This window comes from Rattus norvegicus, chromosome 5, assembly GCF_021556685.1.
Source record: "Rattus norvegicus strain SHRSP/BbbUtx chromosome 5, alternate assembly SHRSP_T2T, whole genome shotgun sequence".
NCBI lineage: Eukaryota > Metazoa > Chordata > Mammalia > Rodentia > Muridae > Rattus > Rattus norvegicus.
The window spans coordinates 155,177,294-155,204,997 of NC_141538.1; the positions used below are offsets into that span (position 1 = coordinate 155,177,294).

A 27,704-nucleotide genomic window follows, 5' to 3' on the forward strand; every position below is an offset into this window, starting at 1 on the left:
CCCCCTGCCTTGTCTTACCATCCCAGCAGGTTGTTCCCAAGAACCTTTCTTTCCTCCCCTCTTTCTCCACTAGGTGGCGTGTTTCTTGCCTACCGGGAGTCAAGCAAGAACATCAAATGGCTGTGTGAACTGGGCTGGGAGCTGAACGCTGGCCGTAGCTTTGGGGTCAGCACCCAGCCTAGGGGAGGTGTGTACCTCCCAGTGCGTGGGGTTCAGTCCATTGGCATCCCAGACTTCGCTTTGGGAGGGCCGTTCTCTCCAGACCAGCTTCTCCTGGAAGAGAGAGCTGGAAGGGGTCTTGTTTGGTGTGAAATACACATTGCTGGTGCCTAGTGGAAGCAGATATGGGGGGAGGGGGGAGAAGAAAACCAGGATGCGCAGGCAAAGATGAGACAATTTATTCTCATCGCAAGTAATTCCAGACTCAGGATGGGAACCACAGAGAGGCCCCAGGAGCCCCAAGGGGGACCCACCCCAGGGGCCTCGCCTGAGGATCCTAAGCCCAGACACTGGGTGAGTGGGGGTGGTGGAAGACAAGGTGTCCCCACCCCTCGTGTCCTGACCATGTTTCCCACTTCCATAGGAAGGAAGGGCAGCTCGGCTACATAGTACTATAATATATAGAAGCGCAGGAGCTGGCCGCGGCACCTGGGTGGGGCTGAGGCCCCCGATTATTGCAGAAGGGAGGGGGCTCAGTGCTGGTGTCACGCGGGGTGCTGTGCTGGCTGTGGGCAGGGATGGGCAGGGGAGGGGGCCGCCCTGTCCTCTGGGCCGGGGCTCTTTGGGCCCTGCCTCCCCTAGGATGGGGCGTTCTCACCCGGGGTGCTTTGTATGTGCTTTGAAGACCATTTTTGCATTGTCAGGAGTGAGGGAAAAAAATATTCTGACATGGTAGAAAAAAAGACATTTACATACCCTGGTGGGCCGTAGGGGGGGGGAGGGGTATCAGCCTGTGGTGATGAGTCTCCCAGGCCCCTCCCGTCCTAGCTGTCTTGGGTGGGGTTGGGGAGAACAGACCATGGTTGGGGGGGGGAAGAGGGTCCCAACTCTGAAATTTGGTTGTCATGTGACATCAGACAAGGCATCCTTTTCTCTGGGCATACCTATCTGGTACAGGAAGGGGTGGGTTTGGGGCTCCTGTTCCCAGCATGGGCAGGGGGGCAGCAGGAATGGGCAGTGAGACATTGGAAAGAGGCATCACAGCCATGAGAGCGACGGTCAGGCAGTCACGGCCCACCGAGGGCATCTCACACTCTGCTGTGATCCTCTACGGAAGGCGGCCAGAGGGACTGGCCAGGAACCCTGTTTTCCTATTGAGTAGCAGGAGGAGCCAGGCAGAGCCCCCAAAGTAGGAAGGCGTCCCGGACCTGAGATACAGCCATGGTGGGTTCACCCAGGCTGGACGGTGGGCCTGGTGCTGGTATGATTCGGAAGCAGCCTGGGCTCCAGCCGCCAGGCACTGTGCGTTCCCCCACAGGTCCTGGGAACTGGGCAGTGTCGCTCACACTCTGTCACGCCTCCTCATTCATGACGTGTTATCTGTGGCCATACACACGTGGCTCCTGCCCTAGTAGACAAGCACACGCGTGGTAACCTGCACACATCTGTGCTGGGGCCTAATGGGGGAACAGAGACATGGTTACGCATTGTTTTCATCAACCGCCAGGGCCTCGAGGGGCACGCCCACACCGTCACCCGTATGCATGCACGCATGCACCCACAGCTAGGCGAGTGATGTCACCATTGGCGTCTGGTGTTGGAGCCCCAGGCTCTAGAAGACACAAGGTCCTGTGCCTTCCTCCAGAGGGCAGGTGTCCTCTCTACTTAAAGCACCAAGGTCCTTGTCCCAGGTGCCTGACCTCTGTCACTCTCCTGTGGCAGAGCTCAGGGGCTACCCTGACTGCTGGGGGCCCCCCCCCGCAGAGCCCCTGACAGTTGGTATGACCAGTGCCAAGTGGCCATGGGTCAGAGGTGCCGGCGTGGCCCCTGAGTGCAGCTCAGCTGGGACCTCATTGTCTGGATGCTTCCAAGGATTTTCTTCTGGTGGCCCATGAGGGTGATGCCGAGGGCACGAACATCCCTGTGAAGGAAGTGAGGCCCGCCCGTTTGGCTCTAGGAGTCTGGGAGCTGGGAAGAGAGCCCGCTGCCCACCCCTGCACTGCTGTGGGGTTTCCCCTGGCCCTGCACCCTCTTCCCCTCCCTGTCACTCACTGGGCGTTCATGTGAAGCACCATGCCAAGGGAGGAGTACCCGCCCGCTGCAAAGTGGTCCCGGTACCGGCCCATTCGGATGGAATCCAGCCAATCTCCCACAGTGAGGTCCCCGTTCCCATTTCCGCCTGCTCGGAGGTCAAAGCAGCTCCTGGCAAAGGCAGGGGCTGGGCACCTGGGAACAGAGAGTTCAGTAAGTAGCTTGCCAGGACTCCGCCTTTGCTAAGGACATGGGCGATGGCCACTCTCTCTCCCGATCCCAGCCCTAGGTAAGGTAGAGGATTTGCAAAGCTGGACTCGGAAGAGGGGGGGCAGCAGGGCTGGTACAGGGGTTCTGGTACCTGCTGACTGTAGCTGTGGCCCTAAGGCTCTCGGGGCTGTGGACCAGGGCCTCCAGAACGCTCACGACGTGAGAGAAGCGAGGCCGCTGGGCACGGTCCTTGTGCCAGCAGTCTAGCATGAGTTGGTGCAGGGCACGTGGGCAGCCCATGGGCGCTGGAAGCCTATAACCCTCTTCCACAGAGCTGATGACCTTGGTGAGGACACATCGCCCGGCTCAGGCTGGGTTCCCTGTTGAGGACCCACAGCTGCACCCCACCCCTGGGCCCCAGACTCACATCCTGATTGGTCATGTTCCAGTAGGGCCGTTCACCATAGGCCAGCACCTCCCACATGACCACACCAAAGCTCCACACATCACTGGCTGAGGAGAAAGTGCGGAAGGCAATGGCCTCTGGTGCTGTCCATCGGATAGGGATCTTCCCTCCCTGGGGTGGATAGGAAAATGTTGAGGGAATGGCTGGATTTGTCCCATAGTCCAAGTCAGAGTCCCACTCCCCAGCTCCCATCCAAGAGCACATGTTCTAGGGGAACCCACCTCCCTGAGCCATTAGAAAAAAATAAGCAAGACAAGTGTGCGGCACCCTGAGAGTACAAACGCCTTAGAACATGGCTGGCTGCCCACGCCCCTGCTCACAGGAGGACGTTCCCAACGCACCGCAGTGGTGTAGGCGGCCTCAGGGTCGTCCTCCAGAGCCCTTGAGAGCCCAAAGTCTGACACCTTGCACACCAGACGGCCATCTACCAGGATGTTGCGGGCGGCCAGGTCACGGTGAATGTAGCCCAGGTCCGAGAGGTAGCGCATGCCAGCGCCCACCCCTTTGAGCATGCCCACTAGCTGCAGGATGGTGAACTGACCATCGTGGGTCTGCAAGGGGACACAGAGTGGTGTGTGGGCTTTGGGACAGTGCCTGGCCCAGGGCTTGGAGATCTCCTGAGATGCCTTAGAGATCAGAGGTGACTGCGGTGGACAAAAGGAAGTGACTGGCTGCTTACACGGGCTCCTGGAAGTGTCTTCCCGTTGGGGAATGGAGGCCTAGGAAGGTCACGTTCTAGGTCTGACAGCCTCCCAGTGAATACCCAGAAGTGTGGGCTGAAAATGTAATCACCTCCCCCGAAATGGTAGAGCTGATGGCAGGGGACCCCTCTGCGTGAAGTAGGGCAGTAGGGGCCCTCGCAACCCCAGGAACTTCATGGGGTTCCAGAAAGCAATGTGATTAACTGGTTCTTGAGATTTCCCCTCACACCTGCCTCTTCCCCATGAACATGAGAAGCTAGCTCCAGAGGGGTGAGGGGTGAACTCTCAATAGAATGAACTCCCACGTGTGGACAGCAAGTGAGCATCCCCCCACCTGTGTGGCTGGTGGTGATGGACGTGCACCCTTTCCCTACGTGGGGACAGACATACCCTGAGGAAGGCATCCAGAGAGCCATTTTCCATGTACTCAGTCACAATCATTGCCAGGCGGCCTGGGCAGGAAAGGGAAGATGAAGGTGTGGTGTGTGGGTGGCCAGGGCTGCGGATCAGGGACGGTAACATACGCCCACTCAGGACTCAGGTCAGCCTTCAGGGCCCCACTGGGGTCCTGAGCTCTGAGCACTCTGGGGTCATCTAGAGACCTGAGGCACAGTGACAGGGACAGGGTGGCCCAAGGGATAGACCTAGTCCCTCTCTGGATAAGAGTGTCCCATCGGGGGAAGCTGACCTTTGCTGGCACCTACCACGGGTGACCACACCCTCCAGGCGGATGATGTTAGGATGATCGAATTGTCCCATGATGGCTGCCTCTCTCAAGAAGTCTTGGCGCTGCCTCTCCGTGTAGCCAGCTTTGAGAGCCTTGATGGCCACGGGCACATCCCGCTGTCCTGGCACCTGCAGCCTCCCATAGCATACTTCTCCTGACTCCCCTGCAGGACCCAGAAGGAACAAGCATTAACAGTGGGACACAGTTTCCACTTGGGGGCCCAGGAGCTGAACCTCCAGCACCAGGAGTTCTAGGCTGCTCCTATCTCCCTACCCTTCTGGCCAGGGTCCCCTCCCATACCACCTCCTTCCTCCTAGCCTCTGGGGCTCACCCGAGCCTATGATCTTCTCAATGTGGATCCTGGAGGCCTCGATCTCTCTGGTAAAGCTTCGGCCTGCACGGCCCGGTTCCTCATAGTTGTGGGGCTCTGCCGAGAACTGGGTTTCTGGGAGCTTCCCCGGGGGGTGGTTCAAGGGCAAGAAGACAGGCGGGGGTGCTGAGGAGTCAAGGAGAAGGGCCCTCAATCGGGATGGGACAAAGTTCCCTCTCCCAGTGTTCCCTAGGGCATATAGGGTGTCACTACAAATCCCTAGATATGATGCCAAACAGCAGGGACCCCACAGTGCTTATCCCATAGGCATAAATAGGTAGCCTATGGCGTGGCTCTGGTTCTGTGTTCCGGGTGTCTGGTTAATTCTGGCATGTACACTGTTCTCTGAACCCCAGACCCCCATGTGTCTGTGACTTTAACATTGCTCTTACGGGGTTAATGCCATCAAGAAAAGGAGTTCACATGTACGTGCCAGCTCTGCCTGAAGGCAGGTCACTAGAAAATGGCTAAACACCCAGGGCTGCACTGAGCCTAGCAGGAATGAGTATTCCCACTGACGTTAGTGGGCACAGTGCCAGGATGTAGAAGGAGATCCTCCCCATGTCTCCCTTGCTTCCTGGAATCTCTACAGGATCCTGGAAAGCTCACTGTAGCAGGGGATATTGTTTAAGATAACCCAATCGCCCACCAGAGAAATCGCGCGTGAACTATGTGTGAATGGACAAGGCTGTGCTTTTCCCTGCCCAAAGCCCCTTTGGCGTCCCCTGGGGGCTGTCAGCTGGCAAGTGGGGGTGATCTCTGTAATGGCTAGCCTTGGCATCTGGGCCCCGCCTGGCCTTTCCTGTAGACACCTGGACAAGCCAGCCCTGCACTGGGCCCTGCTGAGGCGAGGCCGGGTACCCACCTTGGCCATTCTGGTAATGCATTTTCTCTTCATCAGAGTCCTGGAATGCCTTGCTATAGCCGCAGTGCCTGCATGGGGGTGAGACAGTCACCACCCCGCCAGGGCCAGGCCACCCGAGACCCAGTCAGAAGGTGGATCAGAGTGCCTTTCTCCCAACAGGTTGGCTCTTGTCCCTCAGTAAGTCTGCATGGGAGCGGCCTTGTTCTTAGACTCAGAGTCCTCAGTTTTTGATTAATAATCTACAAAATGTCCCCAGTGCAACTGACCATCACACAGGCCATGCTTGCAAAGGCATGGCTCCCTGGCCTCAGTGTGGGGCAGTGTGGTTAGGGTAGGGAGGGTTGGGTGGGACCGGGTTGTGGCTAGGCACTTTTATGTGTGGTCCGGCATGGCTGGATGGTGGCTGAGGAGACCACTGGTGCCTGGGCTGTGGCTGGGCTGAGGCAGAGGATTATCTACCTCTTCTTGCAGATGAGAAGCAGGAGGAGTACCACCAGGCCTGTGATGAGTGTCAGGCAGATCCAGACGATGGTCCGAGTGTCATAGCGGGGCCCTGCAGGAAGGCCCAGCCCTTTGCCGCCACCAGCCAGCTCTGATCCCACCCCAGCCTGCACTAGGCTTCCCTTAGAGTCCCCTCGGAGGCTGCTGGTTTTCAAGGGACCGTGCAAGCCGAACATTCCGCTGACGATCACTTGCCCTCTCCTGACCCAAATGAAGAAGAGCTGAAAACCACCTGTGCTGTCTGTCAATCTCACAGCACCAGGAGTGTGTTGAGAGATGTGAGTGCTGGCCTCAGGGGACCCTCTCCTCAGCCCTCTACGGTAGGGCCCAGCCCTATCTGCAGCTTCCCAGGGAGGAAGGGATCTCTGAAATCTCTTACTGGAGGCCACAGGATAAACAGAATGGGAAGGACAGGATTGCCATGCTCAGTCTCAAGGGGCCTATAAATACTTAGGACACACAGGTGACAAAGGAATGCCAGGTGGGCACTTAACCCTTCAGCAGTGGGGGAGGCTGGCTGGCTGGAGCTGGAGAAAGGCAAATAGATCAGCCTTTAACTGCTAGGTTTCTGATTTTTAGCTTCTCAGGGTTCCTGCTGCAGGGCACCGACCCAAGGACTAGTGTTTCCTGCAAGGCCCCAGTGATGTGGATGCTGTGGACAGTATGAGCTTCTAAGAGATGTCACTGGGTCACCTATAAAAGTCACCTGGCAAAGGCCTCACTCAGACTCAGGGGAGGCCCGAAGGTGACAGGACCGAGCTTCACTTCCTGTCTGTAAAGATGCTACTCCACTGCATGCGATACTGAGACCAGGGATCTCCAGGGCCCAGCCAGGTAAAGCTACTGGCTTTCCCCTGCTTGCCCTCCTCCTGGTCTTACCAGTGGGGCTCCCTAGCCCTCCCCATCCTTGCACTCACTGGGTTTCCCGGTCTCCACCTCCATGGCCTGGCTGAAGCGTCCACAGCCTGCTGAGGTGCGGGCCCGGACCTGGAACATGTAGCGAGTGCCTGGTTTGAGGCCCGACACGGTGGCGCGGGTGGTGACAGCCTTGAGGGTAGAGTAGCTTTGCATCTCCTTATCCTGCCCGGAGAAGAAAGGCCGTGGGACTTTGAGGCACTCCTCACGGCCCGCAGCTCCCTGTTGGCTCCTCACCCACCCACCTCCGGAACGTTCTCGAACCTTCTCGTAGTACTTGATCTCGTACTCCAGTATGATGCCGTTGGGTTGCTCTGGCTCCTGCCACAGGAGTGACACGCTGGTCTGCCCAGCCCGCTCCTGCCGGATCACCACCACCTGGGACGGGGCTGGGGCGGCAGCTACCCATCAGGCCCAGCGTGGGCCACACCCAGGCCTCTGCCCAGTCTTTCCCAGGCTCTTCCAGGACCACAGGCTCAGTTTGTTGACCCTCCTGCTTCTACACCAAGACAGTCTGCAGCCCCATACCCTGGAGAGGCACTGGCTGCTTCCCGGGTCACTCTTTGGGGCCAGTTTCAGGTCTGGTTACATTCAGGGCCTCCACCCTAAGTAGAGGCCGGGATGTAGCAGGGCCTCAGCTATTCCTGAGGAAGGACTCAGGGCTGGAGTCCGGGCTGGGACAGCTCTTAAGAGCAAGGAGCAGGAGCTGAGCAGGCCTATGTATGTTCAGGGATTCTTTGGTCACAGGAGGTGCCCTTTCCCCTACCCCTGGCTTTATCTGCAGGTACTGTGCTCTCCCAAGTATGCTTGAAGGTCACATATAGTTATACCCAAGACCAAACAATGAAGCAATCTGGGGATGATGGCCCCCACCTGCAATCCCAATGCTCGGGGTGGAGGCAAGACAACCAACATGAACTCAAGGCCAATCTGGACTACAGAGCAAGACTCTAACAGGCCAGTTCTTCCGGAGTCTAGGAGTCCTGTTGCTCCAGCATGCCTGGATGCTCACTGAAGGCAGGGACTGCATACAGTGGTGCCCAATACATGCTGCTGCTACTAGAGACTCTGACACGAAGAGTCAAGAAGCCCCTACAGGGAAGCTGGAAGGACCTGATACGGGGGAGTCGGGTGTGGGAGCTCGCAGCTCTGCGGTGGCTTTCCCTCTTACTACTCAGGGCCTGCTAAGTCACTTACAGCAGTCTCTGCAGGCTGCTCTAAGGAGACCGGGGCTGGCAGGCAGATGGGCGGGGATACAGAACAGAGAGGGGCGTCTGCTGCATGTGGCCATGGTGCCAAGGTGGGGATGAGACTGGTGGGTGCTGTTGAGGTAGCTCTGTGAGGAGAGCCTTGTGACGGGGAAGGTCTTCGGACCGGGACAACTCGTGAGAGACCGGGTGGGTGGGGTGATGGGGTGTCTCTCTCTAATGTGGGTGCTGTCCAGAGGCTCCCGGGTTGTCTGCTCTTCCCTCACCATGGGCTAGGGAGCCTCCTGCTTCCATGCTCCTGCAGACGGGAGGCAGGGCAGGACTGCAAACCCAGGCACAGGTTGGTTGCTCTTGAATACTGCTGGCCAGGAGGATTGAACGATGTGGAGAGAGGGTGTGGCCCTGGATAGATGTCACTGAGCCACTGGAAGAATGAGTGCTGAACTCCCCTGCAGGCTGATCACTGGGTCCTGACCTCTACTTCCTATGCAGTAACAGGGGGCTTCTGAGCCATGCCTGTATATCCTTGGGAGAAGATGGCGGGGGAGGAGCTGAGGGTTCTGGGAATGTTCCAGAGGGAGTAGTCATAGAAAGATGCTCCTGGCTGCTCTTCAGGACCAGGCTACCACTCGATAGGCCCTCAGAGTTCAGGAAGAAAGAACCTTTGTGGGATGACCGCGGTCTGAGTGACCAGAAATACATGAATGGGTGTGGTCCCAATACGGCCAAACCCACCTGACTCTGGACACAGGCACTGAAGCGATGACGTCTGGGGCTGGGGACATGGCTTAGCTGGCAGGGTGTTTGCGTGGCATGCGTGCGTGAAACAGTGGGTTCAATTCTCAGCTCTGCATAAGCTGGGAGTGGTGGCTCACATCTGCTGCTCCGTTGACAGCTGCTGGACTGAGTACTCTCCCCTCTCTAAACCTCCACAGTATGGAAGGCAGGTAGTGTCACTTCCATTGCACAAGAGAAAAGGCAGGGAAAGTTCTAGAATCCAGGCTTATGACCCATAACTGAAGACTGCCTCTGTGTTTTCTGGGGTTCTCCCAGTCTCGGGCTAAGTTCCTATAGGCAAAAAAACGATCCCCTGCTCAGGTCCTGGTGGGAAGGGAGAACCAAAAGAAACAACAGCTGGGGGAGGGTGGATGGGGGTCCCTGGGGCTGCTCCGCCTACCTGCCTGGTTTGTGGTGATGTTGACCACAGCAGCGTTGCGGGGCTCGGGGCTCAGGTTGGAGACACCGTTGACTGCCTCGATCCAGAAGGAGTAGTTCATGTGGGCCAGGAGGTTGGCCACCAGCAGGCTGGCCTGCGCCAGGCTTGTCTGTTGCGGGACAAAGCGAGTTCCACTCCCACAAGCCTCACAGTGGCTCAGGGCCCAGGGGCAGCGGCGGCACACCGCGTTGTAGGTGATGTCACTGCGGCCGCCTGGGTCCAGAGGAGGGGCCCACTCCAGGGTCACAGAAGTTCCGTTCACGCTGGAGATCAGGTTCACCGGTGCTGAGGGTGGCCCTGAGGAAAGACAGCAACAATGGGGGTAGAGCTGGCCCAGGATCCCCATTGTATCTGATGCCTCTTAACGAAGAAATCACATCTCTTACGTCCTCCAGAAGTTCCAGGGCAACCTGAGTTCCCACGCCACAGAGTGAGTGTGTGTGTGTGTGTGTGTGTGTGTGTGTGTGTGTGTGTGTGTGTGTGTGTGTGTGTGTTTCTACACTTCCCACCTATAGTCGAAGGAACGCTGCACAGTGCTGGGGTGCCCGCAGGACCCACACTATGCGTAAACTGCCTGGTCATGTCCACCCTCTTCTATTCCTGCACGCTTTTGCCACTAAAAATGTCACTGGGCATTCTCTGTGGCATGAGAAGCCTGCTATGTAGCCACCAGGCTGTGGGGCATCACACACACCTGCCTATTCAGGCCCAGGCCGGCCAGCACAGATTCTGGAGAGAGACTCTTGGTTAGGCTGATTGTAGGGCTGGGTAGCAGTGTCATGGGGGTTGAACTGGAAAAGCACAGGGTCAGGCAGAGGACCCCAAGACTCAGAATTCCAGGCTAGGAATCTTGGCTTTGAGAGACTCGAAGCACACGCTCTCAGAACCATTCTTCAACCATTCTCAGGCTCTTGAACTATGCAAAGACTTCCCAAGCCAAAGGTACCAGACACCAAAAGTGCCGACCCTGACTTACGGGCGTAGGCTGCCAGGCAGCTTTGAGCCCTGTATTATGGTCTTGAGGAGAAGCCAGTCTAGCCAGATGTGGGTGGGTACATGTCTGGGACTGATAGCTAGGTTCACCTCGTGAGGAGAAATTCTTTCTGTCCCAGTAGGTCCCACATCAGGACAAAGCTCAAGTCTGGGCAGGAACCTCTAAGGAGGGAAGCTGGCACATGTAGGCACGGTACCCACGGGGATGAGCGATCTCATGGGTTGGCCTGCCTGTGCAGGGAGCCTGAGGCTGGGTGGCCATGAGAAGATCAAGAGAGAAGGGATCTGGGCAGCAACTTCAGGGCAAAACAGTTCAGGCTCCTCTGTAGCAGGCACTGAGAGCAGGGCCCCTGCTGAGGCCCTGGCCAAGAGAGGATGGGGGCCAGGGTCAAGAAACAGTAGCAGGCTCTCACTCTTCTTCCTCACTCTCACTCTTCTTCCTCACTCTCACTCTTCCTTCCTCCCTCCCCCCCCCCTCTCTCTCTCCCTCTCTTCCTCTCCTGGCTTGACACGGAAAAAAAAAAAAAAAAAGCAACAGCAGCAGTGCCAGGAGTTTCCTACGCTCCTCAGAGTCACCTCAGGCACACGGGGTGTGTGCACCTAGAAATACGCCCTCGCCAGGCACCAGACACCCCTGAAAGACTGAGGAAAGTATGCAAAGGGCCTCTTGGGTGTCCCTGAAGAGATGGCGGAGAACCACCAGACTCCAGGATGTCAAGCTTCCTGCTGTAGTCACAGACAACGGCCTCTCCCCTACACACCAGCCCACCCTTACTTCATAGACTCCTAGCTCCAGAGCACTGGGAGTCCGATCAGGAGAGCTTCGAGGCGGTACTCACGGGTGCAGGCTGCCGATGGTGGGTCCAAGGCCGCACGGTAGTAGCTGAGGTCACAACGGCAGGTCTGGGCCGCAGGGGTGGCAGAATGGCTGTGGGGTGGGCATCGGGCACACAGCTGGTCCCCGGGGGCTGACTTGTAGAAGCCCAGCTCACAGGCTGTGGAGGAAAAGGCAGCTACAGGCAAGCTAGGGGCCCACCAAAGAGCTTCAGGGTGGGACTCCCCCTGAGCTTTCTAACGTATGTGTGTCTGTCTGTCTGTCCACCCGTCCATCCTGGAGGGACGGAGCTTCCACTGTAACACAATACTGTTTTCCTCCCCATCAGATGGGATGGAGGTAGAGCATAGATAGGGGCGTTTGTCTTCCATAGGGTTGCACGGAGCTGAGCTAGGTCCTTGATATGAGTTCCAAACCCAAAGTGGACACCCCAAAGCCCCACATCTGAGCTTCTCAAATCACCCACTCTCCTTGGCCACAGATTCTGACAGGGCCCAAGCAGCTGCCAATCGCAGGGAGTGTGACTAAAGCCATGGCTGTGTGATGTGGACGAGTGAGAGACCCATGCACGACTTGGTGCCAGGCCTGGACAAACAGGGACCCTCTCCCATGAAAGTCAGATCCCCAGCCTCACCACAAACCCTGAGGTAGTAAAGCCTTTGGTGGGGTCTGATGCTTCACAAGTTCCCCCAGTTAACCTGGCACCAAGACCCACCACCCTGTCACCTCTGACAGCTGCTTGTCTCCTGGATACCTTTTTATCCTGCCAGACCTGCCACCTGCTCCACCTCATCTGAGTGACTTCCAACGGGACCTCTGGCCTGCCTGCCTTCTCACAGTCAGTCGATGGCTAGATCACTTAGGAGCAGGACCCAGGACCAGGCCCTTTTCAGAGCCAGGGGACATTGTCATGAACTGAACTGCCCAGCCCGCCTTCCAGGGCCACCATGTTGGGGAAGGAGATGCTGGCAAACATGATCAAATCATACTCAGGAGGGCAAGAGGGTCCTGGAGAGCAGTGGCAGAAGCCCCCTCCACAAGGATAAACATCTGAAGGGTAAGAGATCAAGTCAGATAGTCTCAGGGATCCCTGCTGACTCTCTACCTTAGCCTCCCATCCTCAGGCCAGACTGGGCTCCAGTCGTTCTCACATGCTACAGGCCCCAGGGCCTTTGCACATGCTGGGCTTTCTTCTCAGGGTGTCTTTTCCTATCCATGTGCTAAACTCCTCTCTCTGGATCCCTCTCAATTGGTCCTCTGTGACAGCATTGCTGGCCCTCCATGTAACACACAGAAATGACTGTGCCTGTCACTCTATCTCCCATCCCCCATCAGTCTCTCCTGGACTGGGCGGTCCTCATGGGCAGACCCTTGGTTAGTAAGGATTAGTCTGTGTGACTGCTTAGGAGGGTCAGGCGGACCCAGTGCCACCCAGCCAGGCTGCTTCCAGGTCTGTCTTAGTGGAACCTCTCTGTCACAGGGACAACCGCAGGCAGGATTCTCTCCATGCTAAATCCAGTTCTGGAAAAGCCAGTCCCCCAGCGAAGTTTTATTTAAGAATGTCATTTCGGGGGGCTGGGGATTTAGCTCAGTGGTAGAGCGCTTACCTAGGAAGCACAAGGCCCTGGGTTCGGTCCCCAGCTCCGAAAAAAAGAACCAAAAAAAAAAAAAAAAAAAAAAAAAAAAGAGAATGTCATTTCGGAGCACGGCAACCGTGGATGCCAGTCGGATCTCTTTATTATTCAAGCAAAAGCCAAGCAGATTTCTAAAATTCTATAAACTGGTGAGAAAGTGAGCCAGGGGGAAGGACGACCCTCAAGTGGTTTTGGGGGCACAGGACTGCAGCACTGGAGGGGTTTAGCAGCTGTTAGGTGAGGGGACAATACCCCTGTGCTCCGAAGCAACTGTCTCGTTCTAAGGGTCCCCAAGAAGGTTCAGACTTAATTCCATTTGGGAATCTGTCTTGGGATGCAGCCGGGACAAAGTCTCCCAAGGCAGGAGAGGATGGAGACAGCACTGTCAGCAGGGGGGCTGGCATTTCTATGCTGGACCTGCGGTTCTGCTGAGTAACAATGCCCTCACTGCGGTGAGTAGACCCCTGTGATGGGTTGGCACCCCTTTACCCATTCCCCACTCCCCTGCCCCTCCACTACAAACTAGATCAGAGGAGCTGGCTCTGCCCAGAGAACCTTTGGAGCAACAAGGGACAGACAAGTAATTCCGTGGGACATCTTGGTGTGGCAGGGCAAGAAGCGTATGTCACAGTATGACAGCCATCCGTAAAGTCCTTGGCTGTCAACAGCTCATAGCAGGGGAGGGTGGGCACTGGAGATCGACTGGCTCTCTTTCTGGCATCACTCCTTACTTGGGTTTAGTGATTTAGGGTACATCATTAGGTCCTAGTTTCTTCATCTGTAAAATGGGGACAGCAATAGTGGTAGTGTGCGGCTGCAGTGTAGGTCACCTGAGCATCAGGATGTGGCAGCACCTGGCACTGGTAGCTATAACTAGATGTATTTGGTAACTGTTAGTACAATGTTTCACCTGTGTGTGAGCCTCTGTCTGTGCTGGGGAAAGAAGGTTGGGGGGCATCGGGAGGCTGAGTAAGTGCACTGTCACTGCATTGTACCTCAGCCCACAGGACCCTTTGGCAAAAGAAGAAACACCCTCAGAGAGCTGCACCCTTTAGTCCTAAATTCTCAGCCCAGGGGTGATGCAAAGCCAGTTGGGGGGGACCTTCCATCTGGGCCCCTATCCAGCTTTCCTCACAGTGTAGAGCTTAGAGGTGGCTGTGTCTTTCTGTCACTCCCAGTTCCCTCTTGAGCCGCTAATACCCAATATGGCTATCACGTGTCAAGGCCAGATTAATCCACGCCTCGAAAATAAAATCATCTTTAATAAGAATACTAATCACTGGGCCTCAGGGAGTCCTGGATCCTGGAGGTAGGGCTACGAATTAGTGGCTAGGACAGATGGAGGCACTCCGGGCTGCAGTCTGGTTCTGCCCCGTGACCCAGGAGGCTTCCGGAGTGGTCCAGGCCCTGAGCTGCAGGCTGTGGGCCAGGAGAGGCCGCTGCCCTGCCGAGGGCACCTTGCCCAGGCTGCCTGTCAGGCCGGCAGCTGCCTGCAGCCTCAGCCACCTTTCTGCTCCCCCTGCACGGAGCCCGAGATTTGACAAATAAGGTGCCCGCCCGTGGTCGACCAAAGGAAATTAATTCTAAATCAGATTTTAAACACAGGCAGGAAGGCAAAAGCGCTCGTCGTCGTCCCTGCTCCCCTCCGAATGAGCCTCTGATATTTATAGAAAGATGATTAGGGCCCCCCGAGGGTGATTTACATTCGCATCCAGGTGATAGGAAGGACAGCAACCAGGACTGAAGAGTTTCAGACTCTCCCTGCAGCTCCTGGGGCGGGGAGATTCTCCAAGGCCCCTCTGCTTGCTGGAGGAGTTGTGGGAGGGGAGGCGTGCAGGCAAGGGACTAAGGAGGTCACCGAGTACTTCCTGCTCAGGGGATGTCAGAGATGGGACCCCTGCCAATCTGTCTTTCCTGTGTGTCCCTGGGTCAGTAAGTTTACCTCTCTGGGCCTCTTTCTTTCAGTGGTAAACTGGACCAGCTTTATAGGGCTCTGGTAGTTCCCCCATAAGTTTCTGAAGCAGGAAAGAAATCTCACCTCGTCACCTGAGGAGCCAAGTGACATGGTAGTTTACTTAGAGTCTCCAGACAGATACCCAGATAAGGCTGCTGGCCTGGCTCCCTCTGTGAAGGTCTCAGTGTGGAACCCTTGTGGCTCCTTCCAGATTCGGTGACACGGACAAACACAGATGCCACCATCAGGGGAGTGCTGGGGAATGTCCCTCTACATGGGACTCAAACCCATACCCCGCCCCCATCTCTCTGCCTGCAGTGCACTGTGAATTGATATTTTTTATAAAACCTGTAATTATCTTGCAACTGGCGTAATTATGTTGCATTATGATTTAAATGTAAAACTCAAAACACACTGCGGTTCCCTAACCCTGCCCCGTGTGTCTTTGTTATTTTTTATTAATGGGCTGGCAGCAGCAGGCAGTAAGCTTGGCCTCGGCTTCTCCCAGCCTCTGAGGAATCCTCACCAAGAGCCCTGCCCCGTTCCCCACCTCTGCCAACCAAGGGATCTGCCTAGTCTTTCCCGCAAGCCAGCCTGTCTCGGTGCACGTGGGACTCACTGGCTTATTTGTAAGGTTGCTCTAAGCATCTAAAGTTTAGAGCTGGGGCAGCGCTGAGCAGGTGCCACCGTTCGGTCTGCCTGGTCGTTATGGCATAGTTGCACCTGTCACCAGTTGTCTGAGTGTGACAGGAGGATTCTGAGGATGGCAGAGCGGCCGGCTTAGGGCCAGGTGGCCTGGGATCACATCCACTCTGCCACTCATGCCGGAGGGCTTCAGGGTGTCCCATCTGCAAAGTGGGAATGTGGCACCTCACTCAGAAGGCTATCGTAAGGATGGGGACTTCCCAAAGACAGGGTCCTCCTGCCCTGATCTCTGTGCCCTGAGCACACAGATGACTTATTAAAGTCCCCAGATTTGGCAAACATTGGAAAACCGTCAGGGAGCTAGTGTGCTCTACCGGTCTACAGGAGGTGTCTGATGCATGCGTCTCCGTGATTCCTACACAGGAAGGGCTCTCCCTGGGCCCTCTGCAGCCAGAACCAAGGTTCTCCATAGCCAGGTTTCCCTGTGCCCTGATGGCAGAGGGCCCATGTGTCCAGCCCCTAGGGGATCCAAGGGCACAAGGAAACCAGACCGAGCCCTGCACCAGCTGGTACCCCAGCTGGTGCCTATGGAGCTCCCCTAGGCACTTATGCTCAGCATGGTGGGCTGCAGTGCCCCACATTGGTCCTCAGACCACATATATGCACACACAGGCACACATATGTGCACACACACAAATGTGCATGCACACGTATGTGCAACACAATGCCTGGGCCTCCCTTAGCAATTATGACTAACTTTGGTGCGCCCAGGTACTCAGCTGGCCCCAGCAGGACTTTGCAAGCTCACTCAAATACAGACAGCCGGGTTCTGGGACCGTATGACAAGTCCGTCCAAGCCTGCTCTCCTTGGGTGGTCCTGCTCATGGCTTTGCAATGTCCCCTCCCTATGTGTCTTTACCCAGAGCACTAAGTCTACCTCTCTCTACTCCCCACATTGGAAGGCTGGCGATTTTCAGCTTAGAGGCCGGAGCCAAGAGCCCAGAGCCTATCTTTCTACTCCCTGGCTGTGTCATTTTGGGCAAGCTGCTTCTCCCCTGTAACTCTTCAAAACCAGGACAACGACAGCCCTGCTTCATTTGGTGGTGATGGGGACTGAGTGAGTTAATACCTCACTCAGTAAAGTATATTCTTTTCTGAAGCCCCTAGAACTACAGGCAGTGTCATTTCCTAACCTAGGGACGTGCCTGCAGGCCACTTCGACAACGTCACAGGACGGGCCACCTGGCTCTTACCCGGTCCCCAGATGCCCTGTGCATCTGCTTGAAAGGGAGCCAGATGGTGGGGCTGACATCTTGCACACCAGCAGCCCCACCCATACAGAGACACCTGCAGCCCAGCCAGTCCGCCTTGAGTTTTACTCACCCATACAGGCATCGCGCCGCTCCTCATAGCCGGCACTGCACACGCACTTGCCGATGGGCACCAGCCATTCGCCCTCGGCACTGCAGTACATCTTGGGTGTGTCGCGCTCCTCTGAGTGTCGCACACACTGGCCTCGAACCTCTACCAGCGAGGACGAGTCAGCCCCGGTTACCGCCTCCGAGAAGGCCGCCAGGTTGCGTACCATGGCGGGACACTTCTTGTAGTAGATTCTGAGTGAGAGGATGGCGAGGCAGGCACCTATGTCCTGGAAGGCCAGGTAGAAGCCGCGCTTGCTGAGCGGGCCCACGCCACGCACCTCCGTGTTCAGCTTGAGCCTCCGCACGCCCAGATCTGCGCCGGTGAAGCTCTCATCCGCTGCGATGGTGTCAATCTTGAGGAACTGGCTCTCTTGTGTGCTGGCCCCCAGATCCCGGTCAGACTCTAGGTAGTGAAGGTTGAAGGTCTCCTTGCAGGTGCCCAACACCCCAGGAATGCTATTGCAGTCACGCAGGGTGAATTTGATCTCGGCGTAGACACGCCTGGCGCCGTCACGGGGCACCCAGCTTGTACGCAGCCAGTTGTTCTGGTTGGGACTCATGACGTTGCACACCTGATACGTGTGGATGGGCCGAAAGGACTCGTCCACCTCGTTGATGGAGTCCCACTGTGGCAAAGAGAACGCAATCTGCTAAGTTGGGAGCCACGCCTGGTGTTCTCCCGGCAGCCCCCTGCATAGACAGACACTAGGAGAAACACAGGAGAAGATGTCTCTCGGGGAAGGCAGTCACCACCAAGGTCAGGCACCTGCAAATGAATCCTTAAGCAATGCGGATGGAAGTGTTATTGACTCACAGATGTGAGGCAGAGCCGATGTATGCCACCAAGGGATAAGGCTGGTTTCAGCCAGAGCCTAGGAGGAACCAAGCCTGCCATCCAGGCTCTGACTGCTGTGGCTTTTCCCATCACTCCCACGGTGGGGGGGGGGGGTCTTGCTCGGAGAAGCGGATGAGTGCAGTTTCCTATTAAGCTATTAAAGGGACCCCTCCCTTTAGTGTAAGAAGTGGTGGTCCCGGGTTATACCCCACGTGAAATCCCTCTCTAGCTGCCCCACCTTTGTGGCTGCTTGCCGAATGAATATCTGATCAACTGGTCAGACTACCCTGTTGTTTTCTGGCTTATTGTTTGGGGTAAGGGTCTCTTGTGGCTCAGGCTGGCCTCCCACTCACTAGTCAAAACCAACCTTGCTGGGGACAGACTCAGGGTTCGGTGTGTGCTTCTGGGGTATTCTAGCGAATGAGCTTCTGCCATTCTTGGCTTGGGTCCCCGGGGCTGGCCTGGGCTCCCTCCCTTCAGGTCAGAACAAGGCTCTGGGAAAGTTAAGCATTACTGTTTCCATCTGGCCCTACCCGAGTGAAGGAAACAGAGGTAAAGCAAACACCCCACAGAGCTGAAAGAAAGGAAGTGGGGGAAGTCTGCTAACCACGTATCAGAGGAGGCATTAATATCCACAACAAATAAAGAAATACATCCCAACCACAGAAAACTAACACTCCAATTAAAAGAAAAAAAAAAGGGAGCGAAGGACTTGAAAAGATGTTTCTCTGAAGAAGATACACAGATGGCCAAACAGCACAGGAAAAGATACTGCACGTCGCTAACCACTGGGGAAATCCGAATCAAGCCCACAGCCAGAGCCCACTACACAGCCGTTAGATATTTAAACAGAAGAGAGGTGCGGCGAGGGATGAAGGAGCTGGTGCATCGCTGGGGGGACTCGAACCGTGCAGCCGTGACCAGCAGATCTCAAAAAACCGAATTACACGAGGCAGCGGCTCTAAGAGTGTATCGCCTTGACGAGATAGATGCCTGCGTACCCATGCTCAGGATGAGGACTGGCAGCCCACGTGTTGCTGAGTGTGGTCCACTGCTTGCCCAGAACACAGCATCCCCTGGGTCTGAGCCCCGCCACAGAAAACACATAAAAATCTCAAGTAGATGGGGAAAAAAAACCTGCCTACCAACAGACAACAGACAGAGAAAATAGCACATACAGACAGTAGGATACTAGTCACGCTTAAAAAGGAATGGGAGTCTGATACTGTGTTAGGATATGGGTAAGCATGTAATGTGCATGTACATGTGTGTATGTGCATGTGTGTGTGTGAATGTGCCTATGGTGGCATGCACACCCATGTGTATGGAGAGAGATCAAAATATGCCGAACGTCACCTGCTTTCACCCTCTACCCTCGAGACAGGGTCTCTCACTGAAGCTGGACCTCACTGTTTTTCCGCTGGTGGCCAACAGGTCCAGTAGTCCTGTCCCCTCTGTCACCACCACCACAGTGCTAGAGTGTCAGGTGTACACTTAACCATGTTAGGCTTCTTCTGCATGTGCCGGAAAATTCTAACTCAGGTCTTAAGAGCTTACACAATACGCACTCTTTCTTATTTCACACACAAAAATCTCCCACCATCACCACTCTTACCACGCCGTTCGACAATAGGAAACACGCTCCCATGGCTCTGTGACATCACGTCACCACCTTCTGTCCTGCCCTTCTCTAGGACACCTTTTATCTTCCCAAGCCAGGATGCTGTACCCATGGAGGGTAACACGTCCCCCCTCCCAGCCCCTAGAAGGCATCACTGTTTCTCATCTCCACAGATCAGACTGACCTGGGGCCTGATGCCAGTACTAACGGCACACTTAACCAAAGACGCCACAGAGAGACGGACCAATGCTGCCTTATCTCATCCCAACCAACGGCATGATAAGAAAGAGGGGGGGGTGTAGCTCGGTGGCACAGCACTTGCTTGCTCTGCATGTTTGAAGGTCTGGGTTCAATCCCGATCCCTAGTATCATGGCCGCCACCACACCCTGCCCACAAGTAGGTTCCTGACCCTCCCAGCACTGTGTGTGGTGTGGTGTGGTGTGTGTGTGTGTGTGTGTGTGTGTGTGTGTGTGTGTGTGTGTGAGAGAGAGAGAGAGAGAGAGAGAGAGAGAGAGAGAGAGAGAGAGAGGTGAGGGGTGGGGAGAGACCTGAGCCCTCCTGATGTGGCACTTGCCAGCAACACCCTGGATAAAGCAAGGACTCCATGTAGGTGCAGAGAGGGAAGAGCCCTGGCTCCCTCAACCACACCGCTACCTAGCCCCAGCTAGGGACAGGCACGGGGCTGAGTCCAGAGGACCTCAAGGAATAGCAAGGACAGATGGCCTTGTCCAGATCTGTGACTTTCTCTCTGCTCTGTAGGAACTAAGGATCTTCTTACTTCGGAACTGGCGGAGGGGGCTTGAAGACCCCTCCTCCTGAGCTCCATTAAACCGAGGGGTCGAGCTTGATCTATGTGTGGTACAGCAGGGGTCCTGGGTGTCCCAACCCCCTTCCTGCCTGTCACAAGCCCCTCCATCTGGCCTCATTTCTGCCGGCTGTGTGGTCTCCACCCCAGGCAGCCACCCTCGGGCAGGCCTATCTCCACTAGGCTGGGAGGACGCCAGGGGAAAATGCCTAGAGTGCTGAGCTCAGGCCTGGCACAGGAAGGCACTCAAAGAGCAGGGCACCAGTGCACCACTGCCCTGCCAGCACACCCCTGATCTGCTGCATGCCTGCAGGACCAACGGACGGAGGGTCCCACCCACAGGCCTTCTGAGAGTCTGGCCTCACTTGTAAGAGCTTATGCTTGCTGCCCCGTGCCCCACGCTGCAACCCCAGCCCTAGGCAGTAGTGTCACATCTGGGGCTAAAGTTATTGTCACAATTAATGGAACACCAAAGAGCCTGCCAGACGCTCCCTGTCTGTTTCCTGCCAGGGGCCCAGATAAATCAACCAGCTTGATCAGAGTTCGTTCCAGCTGTCCCCACCGGTGCCAATGGCCTGGCCCTACCCTGCCAGCCCCAGAGTGAGGGCAGATGCCTGCGGTGGCCGGGTTCCTGGAAATAAATGGAAGGGCAAAATCCACTCAGTCTCCACTCAGGGCTACTCCCGCCCAAGCGGCCTCTGCAACTGACTCCCTCATGCTGTCCCCCACCTGGTTCTCTACCTGGGACAGGGCAGGGCAAAGCAACTGTGCAACCCTGGGTTTGTTACACTCCTTCTCTGAACCATGAGTGCTTCATCGGTGAGTGCTTGCTCTTTCCAGCCACTCCAGTGCATGGTGAGGGTCAAAGGTGATACAGACAATAATATGCTCCCTCTCTAGGGCAGTCTGGACTACAGCTGTTCGTTGCCAGTCAAGATACGGGACACCCAGTGGGTGTAGAAGGAAGATGCAGCCTGGTTAAGTACATAGGGTCTGGGTCTAAGCAGAGTAGCTTAACCTCTCCGATGCTTCTGGCTTCTCATTGGCCAAAGGCCCTTTCTATGCATTGCCTGATGTCACTGCACCGAGCATGCTCTACGATCATCTAAATGAGGAGGTGAGTGGCCTGAGCCATCCCACTGGCAGAGAAGGCAGAGTCCCCCATCTTGGAGCCCAGCACCCCTGCCTTTGGCTGTGTTCTGTCCAAGAGAGATAGCCCCTCTCATGCTACGCACAGCCCAGAGGAGAGTTGAGCAAGCTGCAGAATGAGAATGCTGGACCGATCCTCATGAACCAGCTCTAAAGGCTCTCTGTGCTGGGCAGGAGAACCAACAGAAGGTCCCTGGAGAGGAGTGTGTGCGCACTCCCTCCAACCCCCTGCTCGACCTGCTCAGGTCCGAGATTTGGACCCATGTAGTTCATTTCCTCTCTGGGAAGCGCCCGGCTCCAGATAGAGCACATCCTTGACTCAGTGGACAATACCGTCGCCCCTTACAGGGAGGTCAGACAAGCCCTCAGCACCTGGGGTACATGTAGGCTCCACACAGGCTCTAGTCCTAGAGAGACCTGGGTTCGTGTCTTGCTCACCACCAGAGAGCACTGAGCCTCAGTAGTCTCACCTGTGGAATGGGCTACGATCCTGCAAGGACTTGCTCCCAAGGTGATGTGAACACGTTTAATCATTGTTTTCTTTCTTTTTTTTTTCCTTCCCCTCGGAGCAGAGGACTGAACCCAGGGCCTTGCACTGAGCCAAATCCCCAACCCTTATTATTTTCTAAATCTCAAAAGAATAGGTATCTGGTGTGCTGTGAAAAGCAGAGCCTTCTGAGACCAGGTATGAGCCTCCCCAAACCAAATCCAGGTTCTTTTGTCTTTTTTTTTTTTCTCGGAGCTGAGGACCGAACCCAGGGCCTTGCGCTTGCTAGGCAAGCGCTCTACCACTGATCTAAATCCCCAACCCCCCAAATCCAGGTTCTTATTAACTGAATGGCCAAGTCCCTGATTCCAGGTAAGCCAGAGCATACCTGGGGCCAAGGCTGCCCCTTAACTGTTAAGAAGCAAGAGGGCAGACCCACTACAGGCCCTTCCCAAGGACAGCCAGGTCAAGCTGCGTTTCTTGGGTGCCTGGCCTGTGCCCTCAGAAGTGGCCATGCAGGCTACAGCTCTGGGCCTGGAGAATTACAGCATTCAGGCTTGGCCCTGCCAGTTCCCAGAATGCTGTGCTGAGGAGCTGATATTGCTCAGCCCACTGCTGCCTGTGATGAGACCCCAGAGGGGCAGAGTGGAGATTCATCCTGATTCCTAAGATAAAAACCTCCCTCAAGGTGAAAAGCGAGACCTTTCCCAGGCCTGAGCTGGTGTCACTGTCATCACTAGGATGAGCTAGGCCCATCCCCAGGGCCATGGAAGTCTGCCTAGACCTTGTCGTGCATGTCTCTGTTACCATGGTTCCAGATACCCTGGGCCTAGCCTTGGCAAGCTGTGAATATGCAGGCCCAGGGCACAGATATGAAGATCCTCAAACCAAGGGTCAGACAGACATCGGGGGCCCATGCCAGTGCGGGCTCTGTGATCCCAAGGGTCCCAGTGAGCTAAACTGTTAAGAACTATCCGTTCTATCTTCCACTTCTCTGTGCCCTTGAATGAATGAATGAATGAGTGAGTGAATGAATGAGTGAGTGAATGAATGAATGAGTGAATGAATGAATGAATGAACTTCTCGAAGCCTTTGCTTCCTTTTGATCTGTGCGATGCTGAGATTCAGAACTCCAACCACTACTCCCTCGTTCCATCACTCACCCCATGAGCAGGATATGTGAGCCAGCCCCAGTCTCCGTGGATGGTCGATGTGTCCAACAGGTTCACTGTAAAACACAAGACAAGAGGGCATTAGGCCCCTGTGACCCTTTCCCTAGCCAGAACCAGCTGCATTGGTGACTCTTAGCTGCCCCTTCCCAGGAGCTCACAGTCCCCAGCCATGCTTGCCCTATCTGGTCTGGAGTCTAAGTCCCGCCTCTCTCTTGACAGTGTCCTTCAACCCTCAGCCAACTGCCCGGTCACTATGTCACTCCTGGGGCTCATACTGCCAATGCTCTGGGATGCCTGGAGTAGCTGGACATACAGAGCCGGGTCTGGAGGCTCCTGCAAGCATAGGCTAGCGTCCTGGTTCTGCCTCTTCACCTCTCGAAGCCCTGGCTTCCTCCTTTGTGGAATGGGGGTGGTGGTGTTCACTCCCAGTGTTCCCTGAGGAGGTGACAGCATTCACATTTATAACATTAAGTCCCACCATTTACCTACACCATTAAGTACTGCTGTTCACCCGAGGACAGGCACGGTTTTAAGGTCCTCATGGTTTTAAGGTCCTCGGTGTGCCCAGGATGGAGCCTGGTGCCTGCCAGACCACTAAAGACAGTGATGGGAAGGCTGTGCATGGACAAGCGCTGCTGGCTGATGCCACCTACTATGTGCTCCCAGGGGAGCCTTAGATGCCACCTTGCCTACGGAAGTGTTTCGTAACAGACAGCAGTCCAGAGGAGTGAGTGGCATCAGTTCCCCGGGCCTTGTCACATCCCAGGTGGTCCCCACTTCTTTGAATCTCAATTTCTCTGTCTTTAAATGGATCAGTAAGACCTGGGGGTTCAGATGGCGGCAAGGAAGCCACCTGTAAAGTGTGGGGCCAACGCCAGTCCCTGCTGACACATCCTACACCCTTGCTTCCTCACTCTGTCCTGCGCAGAGCAGAACTCTAGTCCCGACTCTCTGTTCCTGCTGTGTGTCCCAAGGTAAGTTCCCTCCTGTCTCTGGGTCCTAGCTTTTTATTGCTATGGCAATGGCTGTACAAGGGGCCTTTAGTACAGAGCCCCACAGGCTGCCATGTTTTTGGTTGCTTGCTTGCTTGCTTGCTTTTGTATTTTTTCTCCATGGGTCTCCTTCCCCAGCCAACCACCAATGGCTTCCACCTACCAGGGTGGAATATGCCCTGGCCAGGTCGCAGATGGCCAAAGCTGGGCCTCTGGAACTTTCCCCCAGGGAGGTGGGGTATATCCTTCTGCTTGCTGTTTGCATAGCTCCAATTTGGCCCTCTCTGGCCCTCAAAGGTGGAGACAAGTGTTATCAGGGACTGCAGAGAGAGGATGCTCTTACAGATTCATTTTCTCCTTCCTTCCACCCTCCCACTCCAACGTCAGGAACCCGGCTGAACCAGAGAAGGCATCTCTGCACTCCTTCCTGGGTCCCTAGGGACTGGGGTGGGGGGATCAGAACCGGAACAAATGTCCACCGAGGAAGGTCCCCTCTCTTGAGCCAGCCCTACGCCAGGGCCACAGGCAGAGAGAGAGCCTCCCGTCTCCCTCCCTCCTTTGCTCTCAGGCAATAGAGAGAAAAGTGGGTCAGGCAAGCTCTTTCCTCCTGCCGGCTGGGGGGAGGGAAGGGGGGGCTGTATTGCAGCTCCCCCCAAGGCCAGTGGGGCCCCATGAGGAGAGAGGGTGGGGAAAGGGCAGTCAGGGGTGTCCCCACACTAGCCAGTATCCTGTATGTGGGTCTCAGGCCTGAGGTCCCTTCTCTAGGCACGGAACAGCCTAATTCAGACCTGTCCCTACATTGGAGGACCCTGAACAAACATCCATCTCTACAGAGGCTCCCCCTGGACACTCTGACTTCAGGACCACCTTCTGGGACTGTCTGTCCCCACGAAGTCCCCATCGCATCATCCAGTCTTCAGATAATCCACAGATAAGTCAAAAGTCAATTCTATCAGATTCACAACAGGGTACGAGAAGCTAGGGCTGTTTGCTCCGACTCCTTCCAGACCCTTCTCTGCCCTCCTCCACAACCCCCCGCCACCCTGTACCCCGTCCTTTCCCTCTGGAACGTTGCCAGCTTCTATACCTCACATTGTCATCCATGCGGGTGTTGAGGAGCGTGGGGTGAACCTCAAGGGACAGCCCATACCAACCCAGGAGGCTTGGGTGGAATCCAGTTCTGGGCCTGCCTGGTCTGGTCTGAGGCCCTTTGGAAACGTAGACCTGGTCATGCAGCTGGCTGATTTCCTCTCCTGCCAGACCGTGAGATTGATTTCCCCCTCTGGACTCATCCCCTATTCAGAAGACAGGAGACCTGGACTCCAAGGCTTCTTCCCAAACCCCTCAGGCCTCAGTTTCCTCGGCTGGAAATGCCCACAGGCGGTCCTCCTGGGGCTCCCTGAGCAGGTCATTCTGGGGACCACATAGGCCATCAGGTGCTGAACAGCACAGAATTCCTTGGCGGCTCCCGCCTGATCACGGAAGGCATTATACGATTCTTTTTCTCTCCAGTACTGTCACCTTCCCCCATTCCATTTCACTGAGACTAATACTTAAATTGATTCACATTCCCCGAGGACACAGTGCGTGATGGGGAGGCCAGAGAACCCGGGTGGCCAAGGGACATCAGGCAGGACACGCAGACTGCCTTAGAGACCACCCTGAAGTGGAGGCAGATTCACCCACAAAGACCTGGCGCCTGGTGTGGCTTGAGGAATCTGTAGGTGACTGCCCAGCAGCCATGGTAAGCAATGGGCAGATAGCCAGGCCGGGCACTGTTTCCTGGGTTTGGCCCCAACTAGGAAGATTGCCTCTTCCCTGAGTCCCAGGGGTCTCCCCAGCATATTCTGGCTCCTGTACCACTGCAAGATCCATGTCATAAGGGATTCCTGGGTGTTCCACATCCACACCAGGCCCAGGTCTCCGTCATCTGGCCATCTGTGTTGTGCAAATCACCCTAGCTTGTCTGGGCACTCTGCAAACACACCCTTGGCCATACCCCTGACTGCAGGTAGGTTTCTCCCCCTTTCCCAGGCCTGTCTTTTCTCCCGCTGTGGCTTCTCTGTTACACACATCCCCCTCTAATATCTGTCTGCAGCATGAGAGCCTGGGTAAAGTCACTACCGTGGGGGCTCTGGGACTCTGGAAGGCGCTGGCTACTCCACAGAACAGTTGAGGCAAGGATGTGTGTGGTGCAGCACTGAACTCCTGGAGGCTGGCGGAAGACCTCCTTAGAAACCCCAGCTCCACCCCAACCCTAACCCACCACAATCCACCCCACGCCACTTGGCCTAGCTCTAGGAAAACTTCTCTCAGGACACCGTTCTTCTGACCCTGACTCTTCCCTACTCAGAACACCCCCCCAATTATGTCTCATAACTAGAGAGACAGCCAGCTCTGCCTGTCCACTTGCCCCTTAGCCACCCTGCAACACCCCTCCCCCCACCCCGGGCTTTGCTTTCCTTGGGGATAGTACTTTACCTACATCGGAGTTTCACTGGGCATGAATGCAAGTCCGAGGGCCTGTTTGTGTCTGTGCTGCGTGTGTCTGTTTGTGCTGTGGCACCCTCATGCATAGGGGGTGTCACACAAGTGCATGTGCAATGGTTGCCCTGCTGTGTGCATGATGGGGGGTGGGGGATGCCGTCCAAGCATCTGAGGTTCTGCCAACCCGGGTCTGTGTGGATGAACCTGTGGGCTGAGTGGTCCCCCTGAGCTAAGTATTGGGATTCCAGAAGCTCTCTGAGCAAATAGTCCAGCTTGCTTGGGAGCAGTGGACACTGTAAAAATCCAGCCTGCCTCGTGAGATGAGCTTTAGCCCTGAACAGTGGTCTTGCACAGCATGGTGAGTCCACATGTGGGGCAGAACCCCTTGGTCTGATTGCAGTGTCGAGTGGGACCCAAGGAAGGGTGTGGGTGGGCAGGGCTGGAGCCAATCTCAGCTCTGGGCTTCCTTCCTTCACCAGAAGTCATTTCCCAGAGTCTTTTGGTCCTCAGGGCTCGGTGCCCCTCCCACCTGCCTGGGGCCCCCGAGTGAAGGGTCCACCTGGCTTTCACCCAGAAAAGACTCTGTTCTCTGAGCCACCCTGTGTCTGTCTCTCCGAGTCCATTCCTCTTTGCACCTCCTGCCACTGGTGCTTCTGGATGTAGGCGACCCTTTCCCTTGGCCAGCCTACGCCCCCACCCCACTCTCAAGACACCCATCATCCCGGTGTTTCTAAACCCCTGCTCTCTGTCTGGCCCCAGCCAGTTCTTGGCCTTGTGCTCAAAGCCATCTTCAGCCCCTTTTCCTTCAGTCCTCTGTACCTTGTCCCCGATTCTTGGGTTCTTTCGTCTCCCTGTCCGCCCGGTGCCTTCTAGTCCGTTCGGTCCTCAGTCCCCATCCCTTACCCTCTCTCCTCCATACCTCTTCTGTTTTCTGTCCAGTCCTGTCCCCTTGTCCCCAGCCTCCGATTCTCAGTCCCCAGGGCATTCTCCCTCCGCCCCTGCCCGTGCCATCCTGCGCCCAGGCCGGCTAGGGTCGAGGCGGGGAAGTTGCGCCCCGGGCAGCACCGCCCCCGCCCCCGCCCCGCCGCGCCGCTCACCTTCGCCGCGCCCCGCGGACACGCAGGTGGCCGCCGCCGCGGCCGTGACGACCCAGAGAGCGGGGGACAGGCGGGCCCGGGCGGGGGCCATGGCCGGGCGGCGCCGCGCTCCTCGGGCTCGGCCCGGCGGCCGCGCGTGGCGCGCTCCTGCCTCTCCCGCACCCCGGCCGGCGCACACGCGGCTCAGCCGCACGCGGGCACCCGCGC

At 56.2% G+C, this 27,704-nt stretch overlaps 1 protein-coding gene across 1 annotated transcript; it reads right to left on the minus strand.

The window, feature by feature from the left end:
• Positions 1–382: 382 nt before the first annotated feature.
• On the minus strand, positions 383–27,704 carry Epha8 (Eph receptor A8). The gene is given in 17 exon segments (NM_001419265.2): positions 383–2,080; positions 2,212–2,385; positions 2,552–2,742; positions 2,828–2,977; positions 3,208–3,417; positions 3,958–4,019; positions 4,272–4,457; positions 4,626–4,790; positions 5,530–5,597; positions 5,989–6,082; positions 6,948–7,110; positions 7,210–7,334; positions 9,331–9,666; positions 11,202–11,357; positions 16,814–17,477; positions 22,913–22,977; positions 27,498–27,704. Coding segments are annotated over 17 exon segments (3,015 nt in total). The 5' UTR covers positions 27,589–27,704; the 3' UTR covers positions 383–1,965.